General features: G+C 34.1%; 4 protein-coding genes across 5 annotated transcripts in view; 1 reads left to right on the top strand and 3 right to left on the bottom strand.

Moving 5' to 3' along the window:
* Positions 1–2,378, bottom strand: part of LOC149901546 (focadhesin) — a 43,449-nt gene extending 41,071 nt beyond the window's left edge. For both annotated transcript variants that reach the window (XM_090111190.1, XM_090111191.1), the window contains exons 1-3: positions 2,039–2,378; positions 1,690–1,893; positions 1,234–1,396 (exon numbers count right to left, since the gene is read on the bottom strand). In XM_090111190.1, coding sequence (XP_089967316.1) covers positions 1,234–1,396; positions 1,690–1,893; positions 2,039–2,319 — 648 coding nt within the window. In that variant the 5' untranslated portion in view covers positions 2,320–2,378. The remainder of the gene's footprint in view (positions 1–1,233; positions 1,397–1,689; positions 1,894–2,038) is intronic.
* A 1,968-nt stretch (positions 2,379–4,346) lies between these two features.
* HSPC300 (hematopoietic stem/progenitor cell protein 300) lies at positions 4,347–6,911 on the top strand. Its single transcript, XM_090111234.1, has 3 exons — positions 4,347–4,587; positions 6,023–6,105; positions 6,832–6,911. The coding sequence occupies exons 1-3, from the start codon at positions 4,467–4,469 to the stop codon at positions 6,856–6,858; spliced, it is 231 nt and encodes a 76-aa protein (XP_089967360.1). The 5' UTR covers positions 4,347–4,466; the 3' UTR covers positions 6,859–6,911.
* A 633-nt stretch (positions 6,912–7,544) lies between these two features.
* On the bottom strand, positions 7,545–11,300 carry LOC149901544 (3-ketoacyl-CoA thiolase, mitochondrial-like). The gene is made up of 8 exons (XM_090110882.1): positions 11,178–11,300; positions 10,767–10,933; positions 10,392–10,523; positions 9,869–10,133; positions 9,444–9,619; positions 8,991–9,191; positions 8,621–8,775; positions 7,545–7,865 (listed from the first exon to the last, which is right to left on the bottom strand). Exons 1-8 carry the CDS (start codon positions 11,194–11,196, stop codon positions 7,784–7,786), a joined length of 1,197 nt encoding a protein of 398 aa, XP_089967008.1. The 5' UTR covers positions 11,197–11,300; the 3' UTR covers positions 7,545–7,783.
* Positions 11,301–11,663: 363 nt separating this feature from the next.
* LOC149901543 (3-ketoacyl-CoA thiolase, mitochondrial-like) lies at positions 11,664–17,163 on the bottom strand. Its single transcript, XM_090111212.1, has 9 exons — positions 17,080–17,163; positions 15,085–15,251; positions 14,658–14,792; positions 13,970–14,068; positions 13,418–13,583; positions 13,054–13,229; positions 12,614–12,814; positions 12,216–12,370; positions 11,664–11,955 (listed from the first exon to the last, which is right to left on the bottom strand). The coding sequence occupies exons 1-9, from the start codon at positions 17,099–17,101 to the stop codon at positions 11,874–11,876; spliced, it is 1,203 nt and encodes a 400-aa protein (XP_089967338.1). The 5' UTR covers positions 17,102–17,163; the 3' UTR covers positions 11,664–11,873.
* Positions 17,164–17,796: the final 633 nt, after the last annotated feature.

The following is a 17,796-nucleotide window of genomic DNA, read 5'->3' as shown; positions in this document are numbered from 1 at the left end:
CGATAGTTGAACGTGACAACGTCCGATTGTGCTTCTTTGTCGCTCGTTCCGCGCTCTCGCTTGCACTTCAAGTCTTACATGGAACGCCTCAGAGCGAGGTAACGCCGCATGAGTCATGTTTTTTCGTGCGTGCAGCCGGCTCAATCGAATTATAAGACGTTGTCACGTCAAAAAATAAATAAATAATCGTGTGCTTAGTATAAGAACATGTTACAAGTTTATATAACTAGAGAGAAGATATTCATTATCTTTTTTTTAAACTGGAGAATTATAATACAGTTATAACACTTTGCAGTACTATATAAATATAATAATGTTGGAGATTCTAAATATATAAAAACAATGAGAAATACAGAGTGATCAAAAGCAATATTATACTTTGCACAACAAGAATAAAATTGATTGATTTTACGCAATTATTAAACATTTAGAAATTAAAGACTTATGGATTTTAAATTTTACTGCCGATTGACATTCTCCCGTGACCATGCTCGCTGTAAAGTGTGTAAGACATCAGATTAATAATAAGTGCAGTCATGGGCAGCCTGTGGCTGGTGTCCCACAACACATTAAAATTCTCTAAAGGGCCTCTGCATGTTGGACATGTATCCTCACATAAGCCTTCCAAAGGGTATCCTTATGGCGATACCAGTGTATTATGAAGAGAGACATAATCTTATATATAAAAATGAATCGCAAAATGTGTTGGTAAGCGCATAACTCGAGAACGGCTGAACCGATTTCGATAATTCTTTTTTTATTATATTCCTTGAAGTACGAGGATGGTTCTTATGTAGAGAAAACGTAAATATTATGTACCACGGGCGAAGCCGGGGCGGACCGCTAGTTTATTATAAAATTGGTCTCTTTCTATTATCACTCCGGTGAAGGTCGACCTTTGTTCGGATCTTCTACTACTAGTTGAATTTACCGCTTAGCAATATAATCCTACTAATATTATAAATGCGAAAGTTTGTGAGGATGTGTGTGTGTGTGTGTGTGTTTGTTACTCTTTCACGCAAATACTACTGAACCAATTACAATGAAATTAAGCACACATATAGAGGGTAACTTGGATTAACACATAGGATAGGTTTTATCCCGGAAATCCCACGGGAATGAGAACTATGCGGGTTTTTCTTTAAAAATGCAGGCGAAGCCGCGGGCGGAAAGCTAGTAATCAATAAATCAAGTTTAGTAACTGTTAAAGTCTTTCATTATAAATATGCATACCTGTTGACAACTAATACAGGCCAGCAGCAATGACGACTGAGCGTCAGATTGTGGCAGACTGAGCAGCAGCTGCCAGGCCCTGGAGATACCTCTACTGCGTTGAGGGTTACACGTCATCCAGAGGAACACTGGACGGAGTAGCTCGAGGCTGTTTGACGATACTCTGGCGAAAATAGCAGAATTTATGCAGAGAACATTTTTTTTCCTGTAGTCAGGTGTTCTACTTCATCAAATTTCTGTTGTAATTGACTAAATTTTTTTTTCTCATGTACTTACAACTTAAAATTACAACAGAAATTTCAAGTCTATGGAACACATCAGACAGATTTATTTGTTTATTTGGTTGATAGATCCAATTTAGTGATTTTTCTTTTCATTTGTCTTATATAAAACGGATACATGTAGTAATATTTAACTAACTCAATTTTGATCAAGCTATCACTACATTATACTTACAAATATTCATGGTTAGTGCACAAGGCGTGCATCTGGGCCAAAACGTCATCTTCCATATCCTTATTTCTCTCAAGAACAGTAATAAATGGATGATGAGGCGATCTCAATGAGAACTGGCATTTGTAAGGCTGTCCTGGAACTAGCCGCGACTTTAAGTCCAAAATTAGAAGACCAGCCATTGTTGAAATTATAGCAGAGAAATTACTGTAAAAAAATATAAATTTTATTTTACACAAATATTAGTAATTTTATAACTGTAACTGAGGCAATTCCTTACTACGTATAATGATGATTCAAACGCGTTCTAAAAAAGTAATGTTGCAGAATATAATTTTTTTTTTTAACTTACTGGGCCGTGGGCAGAAGTGATACAACAGTCGACATGGTATGCCCTATTTCTAGGACATTTAGTTCTACCAACGCCAAAAGACCTTGGCATGCCGTCAGGCTCACGACGGGCTCCGGTGATGAACATTTCTCTCTCAAAAATTTCAATTCTTCATTCTCCAAAACAAACTTTTGCCCCTCGCCCGGCTTATATTTCGATTTTATTGTAGATATCAATTTATCAATAGCATTAACTATCAGTACACTAGTGTTTGTTTTCAGCTTGTATTCTATTTCATCCATTTTTATATATAAAAAAGGTTTTTAAATTAAAAAATTTGGAAACTTATATGCGATTCGTATCGAAATCTGATAAAATTTTTATGTTGACGATGTTGACACTTCAATCTTGACAGATGTCTTTGACTGTTTGACACTCGTTTGACACAACACCGGTTGTGTACCCACAGATAACATCTAATTCTGTTCCATGGTTTGGAACAGAATGAGATGTTCATCTGAATAGTACATGTAGAGATAAACTACGATACTTAGAGTATAATATATACTATCTATAGAGTGCGAACAACCAAGTGGGAACAGTAGGCACAGGTGGGAACAACACGACGTTCCCGCCGCGAGCGCTCGTAGTCGTGGTTGAGTGCTGTCGAAGTGCGTTGCTCCGGAATTTTTTTCATATTTACGAATAAACATGGTGAAATGTGCAGTTCTATCTTGCAAAAACGATACTAGAAAATACACAAAATTGAAATCCAGTATCACATTTCATCAGTAAGTCGATTGTTATACTAATTATTTTTATGAAAATAAATCTAGCATCGCGGGGGTAAAGGGGGGGTGGGAGGCGGACACGCGCAGGCTTGCTCGCGCGCCTCACTACCGCCATGTAACATGTTATCGTAGTGATGTGACCTGATCAACGCTGTACTCGATATAAAGTTTACTAGAAGAACTATATTTTAACAAATTATTTATTTAACTTTAAAATTAAAACTCTTTTAAAAATGTACTTATTAATATAAATAAATTTGTGGTGTGTTTTGTATGATACACTTTCTAATATTATGAATGCGAATGTATTATAGTGTAAATGTAAAGTATGTAATTTTACGATATATTTTCTGAACCGCTAAATTGATTTTGAAGATTTTGATAGTAGAATGGATAAAATGAAATAATTTTTTTTTAAATATCTATTATTTATTATATTATCATTTTAAATTATTAATTATTTCTTATTTTTATTTAACATTTTTAAAACATTATTATTATTGTTTGATTTATTATTAAAGAAATAGCACTAAACCCGACCTTTTATTTTATTAACTTTATTATTTAAAAAGTACTCACGTTTTTCTGATATTCCAATTAAACATATTTTTTTAAAGTACTTATAATTAATAGAAGAAATATTCAAATGGAATAAACAAACTTAATTCAGTTGGTAAACAAAAAAATTACATATTTATTCGTATATTTTTCCTTTAATAACTTACCTATTGAACATAAAATTTACTTAAGATACATATTTATTTACATAATGATGCGCACTAGGCAATTTGATTTTGTGCAATACACGCGCTCTATACTACCTACTGTAATATATACCTACTCTAAGGCATATTCACAAAGAAAGCTGGAAACTTATAAGCACTGTTCTGTGTTATAAGCGCTTATCGGCGCTTGTCAGCGCTGCTTCGTTCTACACAAAGGAAGCAGGTTGAAGCAGACCAAACCAATTTTATATGGCAGCGCCCAGCGCTGACCAGCGCTTGTTGAAGCTTGTCGGAACTTGTCGACGCCGATCAGCGCTTATCGGCGCGTGTTCATATATTTTCCTGCGCGGGTTACCAGCGCTGACAAGCGCCGGTAAGCGCTTATAAGTTTCCAGCTTTCTTTCTGAATACGCTTTCTATGAAAGGTATTGTTTTTTTTTCTGTAATAAATTCTATTGCACTAAGATTACACTCCATACGCGCACATAGGGCGTATTCAGAAAGAAAGCTTGAAACTTATAAGCGCTTATCGGCGCTTGTCATGTTCATATATTTTCCTGTCAGTGCTGGTAACCCGCGCAGGAAAATATATGAACATGACAAGCGCCGATAAGCGCTTATAAGTTTCAAGCTTTCTTTCTGAATACGCCCTTACATACTAGCCCATGGACTTGATGTGAGAGACAAAATTTGAAAACTATATAGCTGTTAAACTTGCTTGAATTAAACAAATTTAATTGTGTCAGTCAGCAGTCTGTGAATTCATCTCGTGAAGAATCTGTGCTTCGAACTATAGACAATTACGAAGAGTGAAGACAAATCACACAACTGTCAGTTTTGAAGAATAATAATTGATAGCACAGATTGATAAAATAAAAACAATTGTAATTATCAGGTATTTAAAATAGTGATTCGCATTATACTATTGCAAAAATGGCTACACCACCCCGTGAAACAATCCAGAAGCAAATTCAACAAGACTGGGCTAACAGAGAGTATATTGAAGTGATAACGGGAAGTATCAAGAAAATAACAGACTTCCTGAATTCCTTTGGTAAGTTAGTCAGACAAAAATCATCATTTTTTACTATTTACTGAGTACAGTTGAACCTACGGTAGGTACATAAGATACATAGAATATTAAATGCTTGTTAAAGAATTAAGTGTGTGACTCACAACCAACTCCTTTTTCATTTAATTTATAAATTATATACATTAAAAATACAACCAGTTTCAATACATAGAAGTCGATAAGTAACAATACAAAGTATAATATATAAAATTATGTATGTTTTGTCCTCAATATTAATTTATACTTTCTATTTTCTAATTGTATGATTAACCCTTATTCAAACGCGAGCCTGTGGAGGAGCTAACAAAAAAGTAATATACGTTCCTGGGTAATTTTGGGTCGTAGATTTCAAAAATTCACACAAAAAAGGGGTTAGTGGGGGGGAAGTACCCTTTTTTCGGTGGGAAGTATATATCCCGTCATCTGTTCTCTCTTGTAAAAAGTTTGGAAAGGTAGGAACTATAGCTCCCAGTGTCCACTCCAGACATCAATATTTTAAAACACTAGTTAGTTGCCCTGACTCTACTTGTGAATTTAATGCTATCGTAAAAAATTATAAAGTTCAAGTTTTTTAATAAAGGAGGTGAAAGTACTCATCAATGCAAGTTTCTTTTACTGAGGGAAGAATTCGGGAATCGAAAAATGAATGACTTCAACATAAAAATGGCATTTTTCTAAAACAAAATAAAAACAATAGGTAAATACTAATGTATTGAGTTAAGATTTCTAATTATCTGATCAGGAAATAACGAATAACAATAAATAAGTAGCTTATACCAACTAAAAAAGATTTTTTAGACACACAGATTTTATATATAGAATTTCCGAATGTCGTGTGCAGTGACGAACACTGGGATGATATCTTCCCACTTAAAGACTTAATTTCAATCGACTCTACCAAGGTATATACGAAAGATTCTGGGCATATTTTTACGTTTCACGCAACCGTAATATAGTCTAGTTTACATAGCTAGAACTCAAATCTACTTATCTAATTTTTTTTGAGCACTACACCAAAAACTAAAAAAAAAAAACGGTCGTTTTCGGCTGCAAAATCACGTCACCTAACTTTGACGTGTGTTTACCATGACATGTAATAATTCTCTGAAAAGTGTTTCCATGAAAAAAGTTCTCTGAAATGTTAAGATTGCGTAGATAAATATTACACTGCATTAGGTTTAAGCATATAAAAATAAAACACGATTTACTTCAATCTGAGACGTGGGAAGTATAGCTCCCAGCGTTTTAATAAGGGTTAAAAGTATTCGGGTCGTCTGGCAGAAATCGCTTACAGCGATAAGACCGCCCTCTGTACATGTTATTACTTGTATGGTTCTTAGTTTATAATCCTGTATTAAGTGTGCAATAAAGTATTTTTCATTCATTCATTTTCAATATTAAATTAAAATTATTACAGATATGTCGTGCAGATCTCGTCTTGCCACTTTGAATGAAAAACTCACATCTCTCGAGAGGAAGATTGACTATTTAGAGGCTTGTGTGAGTATTTTTATAATAGTTTTTCAGAAAGACGTTGAAAATTGCAAGTTACAAAAGGAACACCTAAGTTATAATTTCTGATATAAGAGGACATACCCATACTACGTGATGAATTTATGGGGGGAGGTAGATCTTTAAAATACTACAATTAGTCAGTGTGAGGGGGTTGGATTAGATTTTTAATACATAGCTTAGTAGATGTTGCCACTACTAAGCCACAACTATGTACGGTTACTGAGGGGAGGGAGGGGTTAAAAATCTAAAAAAAAATGTACACTTAGTATGGGTATGTTAACCAGCAGGCAACACAGACAAATGCTCTAATAAACATTGAGATAATATTAATATGGAGACGACACCGCCTACATCACTTATGTTCCGCTCAACATACGTCATATGGCGTATGTTGAGCGGTTTTTTTAATGGTTTTAAAGTGAAACGCATCAAATATGCCTTCGTGTGTGTTACGATATTGCACAAATAATACAAATAATACGGAAAAGTGCAAAGGAATAACTTTCATCGGTAAGTACCTAACTAGATAATAATTTTTAAAACTTAGTTAGAGCAAAAAAATGGCGCACAGATTTTGTTCGTGGTGTCTCCTCCATACGTAGTAATATTATCTCAATGCTAATAAATGATTTTTACTATCTTATACAATTAAACTTTACATTTTTATTGAAAACCATAGTTTGAAATATTATATATTCTGTTTCTTTTCAGGTTACAAAAGGAGAGACATTAACATAAGTTTTAAAACATTTATGTACAAGGTAGACTATTTATTTCTTATTAGAGTAAGGGCCGATTTTTCAATGCTTTGATAAAACTTATCCGTCCAATAAAGTATTACACGATAATATTAAAATGTCACGTAAACTGTCAAATACGGGCAATTAGCATACGTTTTTAAAATGGTAGTTTTATACATTATTCGACGAATAAGTTTTAACCAAGGATTGAAAAATCAGCCCTAAGACCTATTTGTCTTCAGTAAGATAATTGTCATGTGTCAGAATTATTTCTCTGACTTATTGAATTGAAGAGAATTTACCTGTTAAAATTCATAGAGAAATAAAAGATATATAAAATACATCATTATTAAGCTGATTCAATATATAGTTTCATTTGCTACTCATTTTAAAATTTAAGCAAAATAATAATAAATATGTAGCCTACATGATAAAAAATACACTTCTATATGTTTAATAATTTCTTATTAATCTTTTGGTCTGCAATTGATTTTTATTGTATGTAATGTGTTACTATACAATACACAGTATTTAAGTCTTATTGATAATAAATTAATAATGTTGTTTTTAAAACATTTTTTATTTTCCATTCAAAAAAATTGAATGTCATCTATAAAGTAGATTTTCTATATTGTTTTATATTATTAGTATTTATGCTTAGTGTTATTTAAGGTGAAATAAAACTTTTTTTACACAATATTGTTTCTTTATTAATAAACCACAATAATCAGGAAGAGCTTGAAGGCTTCAATGAGTTTTTTTTGTACATTTCATATTTTTGTATAATTACAAATAGCTAACAATTTTGTATGCATTGTGCAAGCATTATTTAAAAATTAAAACCTTTGGTAATAAAATAATACATTTTTATATGGAATAATATATTTATAAATATGTAAGTATAATATACCATTTACAAATAACTAAACACATTCAAACATGAGTGCAATTCCTTGACCTCCTCCGCAACTTGATGCAGCTACAACCTTTTTCAGCCCATTTGTTCTGAAAGTGAGAACAAATATATTAAAGCATTGAATAGATTATTTGATTATATTTGCTATATATTTAGTTGCTAATGCTTTACGTGCTACATTTTAGAACATTGCTGTTGCCACACTGTCTTATAAATTTATAGTTCATATTTGAAACAAATTTTCATGCAAACATTGAGGTATTATTACTAGAGAGGACACCACGAACAAAATCTGTGCGGCAAGCGCGGCGGCTAGTGAGCCGTATGACTTTGTTTATATTCTGCTTCTTATTATGTACTTGTAAATTAAAACCAATCAATGTAACAAAAAAAAATGTTTGAGACGATTGACTCTAACTCGTGTTACAAATAGTGTAGTAGCGATGTCCTCTCTAGTACGTAGTACATAGTAACTCAATGCATGCAAATGAATTAATTATTTGAGTAGATTGCCTATTATTCATTTTGATTTCTGCCATGTCATCGTATTTTATTGAATGATTGATCACTAGTAATAAATTAGCATAGAAGTGATAAAAAAAATATAATAATAAATGCATTATATTGTTTGTAATTTCCAGGTTTGTAAATAATTTCTATTTCATTTTATTTTCTACCGAAAAGCATTGTAGTATGTCCTATAACCCTTGCAAACTTTAAATATTCGCGCGCCTTTATAAGAATTGCCATCGCAAAAAAAGATATTTTTTTATTCGTTATTCTCAATTCTTAAACATAACAAAAACTTAAGCAAATAGAGAAATAATTAAGAACATTCACATACCTTAATTGATGTACTAAATGCGTAGCCATTCTAGCTCCGGTGGCTGCGACCGGGTGGCCCATTGCTATCGCTCCGCCATTGATGTTCACTTTGTTTTTATCTATTCTCAATTCGTTAATAATAGCGAGAGTTTGGGATGCAAATGTTTCGTTTATCTGTAAGCACAAAGTTGTTAAATAGTAGTTGCTACATACTATACATTGTTAAAAATTTAAATGTAGAACTAGATAGTATAATATTTATGTAGGTAAAATTTATCGTAGCTCATTTGTTTATTTTAATTTCGACTAACGCCATGTAATTTCAATAAATATAAAAACGCTGAATACATTGCACCTACGTAAGACTGGATTAAAAATTAATTGTATACCTCAAACAAGTCGACATCTTCAAGCCTAGTATCTACAACATCCATCAATCTTCTCACAGCTGATACAGCTCCCAGGCCAGTATCCAAAGGGTTTACTCCCACACAGGCCCAGCCAGAGAGTCTGGCCAATGGTGTTAGGTTGTATTTGTTTACTAACTCCTCATTGGCTAATAGCAAAGCGGCCGCGCCATCTGCTGGACCCTATCAAAAAATATCGATTTTTTTTTAAATACACGTCTGAAAATAACCAGTTCTCTTCAACCACTTAAAAAATTAGTTCTCAATTCATTTGATTTTTACTAATACCTCAGAACTTTCAACTGGATGAGTCGATTTTGATGATGCTTCTTTTATTTGAAAGCCAGTGCCTTCCGTTGCATTTAAATTTTGACCAGTTCAAACTGTTTGAGCAGTTCAGTTATTTTTCTTTAAGAATTATATGCTTTAACTTACAGCGGAATTACCCGACGTAACAATTTGACCATCTTCAATAATCGGAAGTAATGTAGATAGTTTGTCTTGATTTATTTCCGTATCCGGTAAATCATCAATCTTGACCGTATTTGCTCTTTTATTTAGAGTGACTTCCAGTTTAGTTACCTCCGAGTCGAATAGTTTAGCTTCTTGTGCTGTAACATTGGTTTTGAGATTAACATTTACTGAGTTTCCACCATAGCGACAAATTTAAACGGAAAATAAAAAAATGTACTATGTTTTTTTTAAATTAGTGCATAGCCCTGGCAAAAGCTACATTGCCTATTCGATCACTTTCGTCATAACGGTAATCGTACAGGGATAAAGTGGTTCAAGAAAATCTTAAATTAAGTTCATTTCTGTAAAACTAGGAATATTGGATAAGTATTTTCTCTCTTTCTTACCCTTTTTCCATTTTAAATGGCTTTCCATTGCAAAATTATCAACATCTTCTCTAGAAATGTTCATTCTTTTAGCTAGATCTTCAGCCATTTTCTGCAGAGTCAAACCAGTGTAACTGTCGGGGAATTGAGTTTTGATATGATCCTCCACTTGATAAGCTTTTCCGAGTGTAGTTCCAAATCTTACATTCCGTACAAGCATTGGTAGAGCGGTCATTATTTCTGTTCCACCTGTGAGGCATGCTTTTGCAGAATTGGTAAGAATTTCCTATAAAATACAATGAAAGTATTAAGAATTCATCGATACCTTGCTTAAAAAATCGAACCAAAGGCAGGTTACATAGGATTAAATTTAGAGTAGGTTAAAAAAGGCTTATCTAAGTAATGTGCAAGTCAGGAAAAGCTGGTTTCTCTGGATTCCTTCATCTGTGGGGGTGCAATGCATCTTGGAAAAAATAGGACGTCATTTTTTGTGATACTTATTTCTAAGCTTTTAGCTGTTAATAATATTTTGTGTGCTCCATACCATTCCACCAGTCACGATAGCTTGTAATCCAGAAGCGCATGTTCTGTTAACTCCCAAAGCCGGCTTCTCGATAGGAACACCCGAATAAATGCCACAGTATCGGGGCGTTTTACCACCGTCACATTGACTTAGCTGAATAATTAAAGAACTTATATTATATCATTATTAAAGAAGTAAAAATAATAATAATTGATTAGGTCATGGGTCCACTTCAGCGAGTCCAAAACTGTAAGTAAGTATTCCGTTAGGGCGATACATATTCACCTCACCATCACCAAAATTTCATCAAAGTCGATTCAGTAGTTTAGGCACAAAGTAGAAACAGAGTAACTTTCGCATTTATAATAAATAGTAGGATAGTATAGATTAACTTACAAAAAAGCAATTTCCTATAATTGTACAGTCTATTAAATTTGGATCAAAATTTGCTGATTGTATTGCATCTTTAGCTACCGCCGCAAAAGCGTGTGAAGCTGGCAACTCTCGTAATGATCCGCCATATTTACAAAATGGAGTCCTTTTCGCGCCAACTACGAAAATACCTATCGAAGAAATATTTATTATTAAAGATTACGACGCGTTGATTACGTTAGTATTATGATACACAATTTTATATGATTATCTCAACTTTATTATATTTATCTCAAGATATATGAAGAGATAATTATTGTCAATTGATTATAGAGATTAGGCTTTAGTTTTATAGATAGCTTAAATATTTTAGTCCTTATGTATCTAGGTATATATTTTATTAAATAAAGAGGAATAAAACAACTTTCAACTAACCTCTACTCGCGAGAGCCATTTAAAGTTCAATTTAAATAATGTGATAACTTGCTATCTTGTTTTTGGTCACATTCACTTTGTACTGTTTCATATTGAAGTGAGATAACTCGTATCTATAGATATCTGTGTATTTTAGATAGGTACGTTAAAATTATTATTAAACAAATAATGAATTTTGAGTAAGATGTTTATTTGTTTTTTAAGAGTAGTTAGCGTATTTTAATTCCTCTTCGTAATTTTACGTAATTTATTTATTTGAGTAGGTAGGTACCTTATAAATATAATTGTTCTTTACACGGTTAATGGTTAAGATTCTACTTTATCACTTCTTAAATATTTAAGAAGTGAGGCTTAAAAGTTTCTTATCACAGCTGTGAAATGTTAATTTTATAATTTAACTGTGCATAGAAAATTTTATTGTACTGTATGATTTTTTGTCAATAAATATATAAAAAAAATACTGACATATAGGGTTAAGGAAAAAACTTTTTAAATAAAAATATTTATTACTCTTAAAATTACAAAAATCTTTACAAAAAATACACTTTCTTAGAAAAATACTATAACATTTTGTCTTTTCAGATAACAACAATTTTTACTTTAATCACAGCTAATTCCTATGATATCAGTGTCAAGCTGTAGGACTGGATATGAATATAATATGATTTTCCATCCAATTTGCATGTAACGAATCTACTACACCGACTCCACAAGCAGAGCGATGCCCTGTCCACCTCCAATGCAAGCTGAACCGATTGCTCGTTTGAGACCGCGCCGTCTAATAAATAAAACATAAACAATATTATTTTTATATAATAACATGTTAATCATTAAGATTTCTATATCATTTAAGGCAATTTTCATTTCTTATACATTTTATTTTTAGGTAAGTTTTTACAGCCTTACAATTTACAAATCAGTATTTTCGCGTCGTATTCCAATAAAGATCGTATCACTGCTAAACACCAGACGGGATAGCTGTCAAACATTTATCTATAGGTAATGCATAAAAATCGAAAAAAGGTAATTTTAACAAACCTTAGTTCATGTACAAGATGTGCCGTGATCCGGGCCCCGGAGGCTCCAACAGGATGCCCCATGGCTATGGCTCCACCGTTCACGTTTAACTTGCTTTGGTCTAGGTTCATTTCCTTCACGCAAGCTAGCGTTTGCGCAGCGAACGCCTCGTTAATCTGAGGATAGAGTTTTTATTAAATTATTAATTATTGATGTTTCTTTAATTGTCTATTTCTGTTATTAATTCAATTTTTATAGGTAACACTATTTCCCATCCGGAACGCATTAATATAAAACTTGACATTTATTTTACAAAATTAAATATTTAAGAAAAAATGTACAGTCCTAATGCAATATTGATAAAGATAGATGCCTATTTTTATGTATTTTGATAAAATTACTAATATACATTTTCTTACCTCAAGCAAATCAATATCATTCATCGACATTTTAGTGGCAGCGAGCAAGTTTTGGATAGCCGGTACAGGCCCAATGCCCATAATGCTAGGATCTACACCAACATAGGACCAGCCAACGAGTCTGGCCAAAGGTTTGAGCTGATGCTGCTTTACTGCCTCTTCACTAGCAAGTATGAGAGCTCCTGCCCCATCGTTTACACCCTGTAAGATAAAAATTGATCTTAAATACGTAGGATCAAAAATGTACCCCCATTGTGGCTTCTAAATTCGAATTAATATAACAGATCCGAATTCTTTTTTTGGGAAAGGTATGTGACACATTCTTAATATGAAAAGTATACAGTATGCATATAACTCTAATCACTAATCTGCAAAATATTTAATGTTTATAAGTAGCATCTCAAAAAGTTCAATGACAATATTTTAAAATGATTCATTACCGAAGAGTTTCCAGCAGTAACGACGCCTCCTCTCCTGAAGAGCACCGGCAGCTTGTGCAGCGCCTCTGCCGTGGTCTCCGGTCGGGGATGTTCGTCTCTATCAACAAGCACCTCTTGCTTTTTTACTTTCACAGCAACGGGTGCCATTTCTTCTTTGAATACTCCACTGTCAAACGCTAGAAATAAGAATTAAGTATGAGACGTAAAAATTGTAATGTTCAGTAGCTACATTTCATTTTTTCATGTCTATTTTATAGTAGAAAGTCTTTAGTGTAAAATCCTAAACGTTGTAATTCTCAATAGAAATATAATAACAACCCAACACGATTTGTTTGATTTTTTTTAAATGATTTTATTAATTCACCTGCTTTCCATCTCTTCTGTGACTGCAGCGCGAACTCATCGACCTCGCCTCTCTGTAACTTATATTTCTCCGCAAGATTCTCAGCTGTTTGCGGCATCGTGAAGTTGCAGAAAGTATCCAGAGAAGACCTTGTTAGCGCGTCTTCGAACTCTATCTGTGCTCCTAATGGCTGGTTCACACTTTGATTAGTGCGAGTGCAGGTGATTAGTGCGAGTGCAGGTGTGTAGTGCGAGTAGTGTCCAATTCAACTGTGAGTGCAGGTGATTAGTGCGAGTGCAGGACAATGGTGAAATTCGCGACGCTACACACTACGCTAAACACTAAACACTAAACACTCCTGTCCAGACGTGTTTAGGCAGGCACACTGCGAGTGAGGGGGAAGGGAGGGCGCGCGGGACGTGGCTACTCGCAGTCCACTCGCAAAAAAATAGAACACGCTTCTATTCACTTTACTACACAGCCTACTAAACACTCGCACTAAACAGTCGCTGTCCACACGTAGTACTACTCATCACCTGCACTCGCACTAATCAAAGTGTGAACCAGCCATAAGGCAGTGCCGAAACGAACGTTCCTAACTACGAATGGGACAGATGACATGTTTTCAGTTCCACCTGCTAGAGATATTTTAGCTACTCCTGTTAGAATGTCCTGAAAATAATAATGAATATAAAATTCTCAATAAGAAGGTCGTGTAAATAGTAGTTGTATCATATCGACCAAAAACATAGAGCTATTTGGTACGTCTTCACATTCGTCACATGTTGCAACAATCTATGTTTTAATAATGTAAAGAAAAATATAAAGATGAAGAGTTTGATTTTTAAAGTGAAACTTTTATTACATCGTCTCAAACTTTTTGGTCTGTGTAGCGCATGTCGCGTGTATCACGGCTGCCGAGTAGCTATACCTACTCGGCAGCCGACCGTCATGCGACATGCGCTACACAAAGCAGTGTTCGGAACCGTTCGAACAGTTTCACTTTTACCGTGGTTTCATAAAACCACACAACATTTTTTATTTATTTTAACGTGCTAGTTAATCTCAGGAACAACTCTACCGATTTAAAAAAAATCTTTCACAGTTTGATATATAGGTCACAGTTTGATATGTAGATTACTGAGTGCTATAGGGTACGGCCCACGAACGAAGACGGGGCGGAATGCTAATTTATTATTATTATTAATCTTAAATCTAAATATGAATTATAATGATGATGAGTAATAAACAATCCACTTACTTGAGCGCTATTGACAATAGCCTGGAAACCAGAGCCGCATAGTCTGTTAACACCGAGTGTCGGTTTCTCTTGCGGGATTCCGGACTTCAGAGCCCCGTGTCGAGCGGCTAGGGCCCCATCTCCAGATCCACTTATCTGTCAAAAGAATATGATAATTGTTTGTAAGTTTATCTAAAATTCGCTTTCAATGGGTAACTTTGAAATTTAAGTTGGTATATATTCAGTACAGGAATTACATAAGAGTAAGACAGTATACACAATTATGTAAGAAGATAGCATGTAATATTATAATTGAGGAAATTATAAAAACAGGTAATTACTATGTTCGTAAGCTAATAAATTGGAGTGTTGTCTGTTTATACATAGATGTAGCTATTTATTAGTAAATGTGTTTATAAACAATTTAAAGTAAGCTCTAGATACGCACAGAATTAACTTGCCCAACCACCACACTGTCTACTGCCGCGGGCAGCACGTTGCCGGCTTTGAGCGCTTCTCTAGCGGCCGCTGCAAAGAGGTCCGCGGGGTGCGTGTCCTTTAGGGCCCCGCCATAGCGGCCGAAAGGTGTCCTTTTCGCCGCTACTATGAATATACCTGCGAACAACATTTTATTACTAAATAAAATATCCTAAGAACAAAAATTGGGTCTTAATCTATACCTACTATAATAATATTATAAAGCTGAAGAGTTTGTTTGTTTGTTGTTTGAACGCGCTAATCTCAAGAACTACTGGTCCGATTAAATAAATTCTTTCGGTGTTGGATGGCCCATTTATCGAGGAAGGTTATAGGATATATTTCATCACGCTAAGACCAACAGAAGCGGAGTGTGTTCCACGCGGGTGAAACCGTGGAGCGCAGATAGTAATGAATAAACATGGACCGAAGTTTCGGTATAAAATACACCTATAACTAGGTACATTATATATGAACTTGTGTATATTGTAATTCAATACTTACTGATATTATAAAAATTAAAAAGTTCGCCTAAACCACTGATCCAATTTTGATGAAATTGGCAACAAAGATAGACTCGATGGTCTGAAATTGAACATTGTTGAGAACAGAATACGTTCTGATAGTTGTTGTCTTACATAGTTATGTCACGGAATATAAATACATACTATGCATAATTTAATCACTACATAGCTTACATACTTAGTTTAAACTATAGTATAAAACAAAGTCGCTTAATTCTCTGTCCCTGTATGCTTAAATCTTTACGCAACGGATTTTGAGTGGAAAGCTAAGGATATTGTAAGTTGCAACTAGTTAAGTAAATAAAAATATAATTAAAATTTCAATCAATTTCTTCAGGTGCAGTTAGGTATTATACAGGGTGTCCCACTATTGGTATACTAAGCGCGAAGAGACTTGTAGTTTTGCATACACTGATCACGTAAAAAATACTTAAACAACAAAATTACGTCAAAAATTGTTTGCTAAATTTTTCCTGAAAATCCATGTTTTCTTCCCTAGCTTCGCGCAGCCGGCATATACCGCTTCTCTAATGTGAGCATTTTGTCTATGAAAACATAATATTAAACGATAGCTCACGTGCTGGTGACAAAGTTGGGCGGGTTGCTTGTTATGGGTGTACACATAGAGTTTTAAGAATTCATCTACTTGAAAAAAAAACGCGTCTGGAATTTTTTAAGTATTTTTTACGTACTTAGCGTATGCAAAACTATAACCTCCTTTGGGCTTAGTATACCAACAGTGGGACACCTGTATATGTATAAAATTTAGAGGTATGACATTTTATCTCTGTAGATCTTCAAAAACAAATGTTTCTACGATAAGGTAATGATTACGTAAGTAAATATTCATCGTTTACTTATATATATCCAGGGGAAAGTAGGTAAACTTTCGCCTAATGCCGGTCTCACATTCGCAGAAATACCACGCAAACCCACAAGACGTGATAGGACGACATATTATTATCACAGTACTTATAAATATTTTAATAGGATTTTTTAGACTGTGTTAATACGATGAGAACACAGTGAAACACACTGTACGAATGTTTGCATGCAAGTGTGAGTTTACTATATTACTTGCTCTGTGGTGTGAGTGACCCGGGCCATAGCTATAGGTATGAATGGTATGATAATGACCACATAATGACATAGCGAGTAGGTATCTACCTTTACCTTTACCGGTAAACATTCAGTAAAATTATCGAGAATCGACCGATTTACATAAACTTACGTTACCTACTTTACATATTATGTACCTAAGTAAAAACGTACGGCGAAAAGTGGCGAAAAGTATCCAAAAAATCCACATACTTGACATACATATATACCTACATAGATAGGTAGGTTATATCTCGCCCTATTAAATTTATTGTACTTACAAGAAACAGAACAATAATATTATGTTTGTTCTAATACATAGTTACGTAATCAAGTTCATTCACCTTTATTAATTGCAACTGCCATTTGAGTAAACTTGTAACACACGTTCGTCGCACTTAAAACGCGATAGCGAACTAAATAAATATGAATAAAACCGGCCAAGTGCGAGTCGGGCTCGCGCACAAAGGGTTCCGTAGCAGCAAATATAATAAATTACAGTTAAATCAACCTATCTCAAAAACTATAAGAGATACTTTGATCAAACCAAAAATCGTTGAAAGAGTTAATTAGCATGCATCACCTCTATTTTTTTTAGAATTTTATACCCCGTAGTTATAAAAATAGAGGGGGGGGGACATACTTTTTACGACTTTGAGAGCTGATATCTCAAAAACCGTTCACTTTAAGAAAAATGTTTTTTAGAAAACTTTATATCATTTTAAAAGACCTTTCCATTGATACCCCACACGGGTATGTACATCGAAAAAAAAAATTTCATCCCTCAGTTACATGTATGGGGGGCCCCACCCCCAATTCTTTTTTTTACTATTTAGTGTCATATTTTTGTAGCGGTTCATACAACACATATTCCCATCAAATTTCATCACTGTAGTACTTATAGTTTCCGAGTAAATCGGCTGTGACAGACGGACAGACGGACAGACGGACAGACGGACATGACGAAACTATAAGGGTTCCGTTTTTGCCATTTTGGCTACGGAACCCTAAAAACCTTGGATTTACGTCGCAGCGATTAGCAATTATTATTAGAAGTATTT

The sequence above is a fragment of the Colias eurytheme genome, chromosome 16, assembly GCF_061535395.1.
Source record: "Colias eurytheme isolate Ceu_HAF_F1 chromosome 16, ilColEury1 Martin Lab GWU primary, whole genome shotgun sequence".
Lineage (NCBI taxonomy): Eukaryota > Metazoa > Arthropoda > Insecta > Lepidoptera > Pieridae > Colias > Colias eurytheme.
This window is presented reverse-complemented; position numbering and strand designations above follow the sequence as displayed.

Bases quoted from the DNA above. Each gene is read 5' to 3' on its own strand.
- HSPC300 (XM_090111234.1), top strand. From the start codon at position 4,467: ATGGCTACACCACCCCGTGAAACAATCCAGAAGCAAATTCAACAAGAC. The intron at 4,588-6,022 runs GTAAGTTAGTCA...AAATTATTACAG, and splicing joins AGACTTCCTGAATTCCTTTG to ATATGTCGTGCAGATCTCGT. The intron at 6,106-6,831 runs GTGAGTATTTTT...GTTTCTTTTCAG, and splicing joins TTGACTATTTAGAGGCTTGT to GTTACAAAAGGAGAGACATT.
- LOC149901544 (XM_090110882.1), bottom strand. The intron at 9,192-9,443 runs GTAAGTTAAAGC...ATTTTTTGATAG, and splicing joins TTACGTCGGGTAATTCCGCT to GGTCCAGCAGATGGCGCGGC. The intron at 7,866-8,620 runs GTATGTGAATGT...TCTCACTTTCAG, and splicing joins CATTTAGTACATCAATTAAG to AACAAATGGGCTGAAAAAGG.
- LOC149901543 (XM_090111212.1), bottom strand. From the start codon at position 17,101: ATGGCAGTTGCAATTAATAAAG. The intron at 14,069-14,657 runs GTAAGTGGATTG...TATTATTTTCAG, and splicing joins CTATTGTCAATAGCGCTCAA to GACATTCTAACAGGAGTAGC. The intron at 13,584-13,969 runs TTATGGCTGGTT...GTGAACCAGCCA, and splicing joins ACGTTCGTTTCGGCACTGCC to TTAGGAGCACAGATAGAGTT.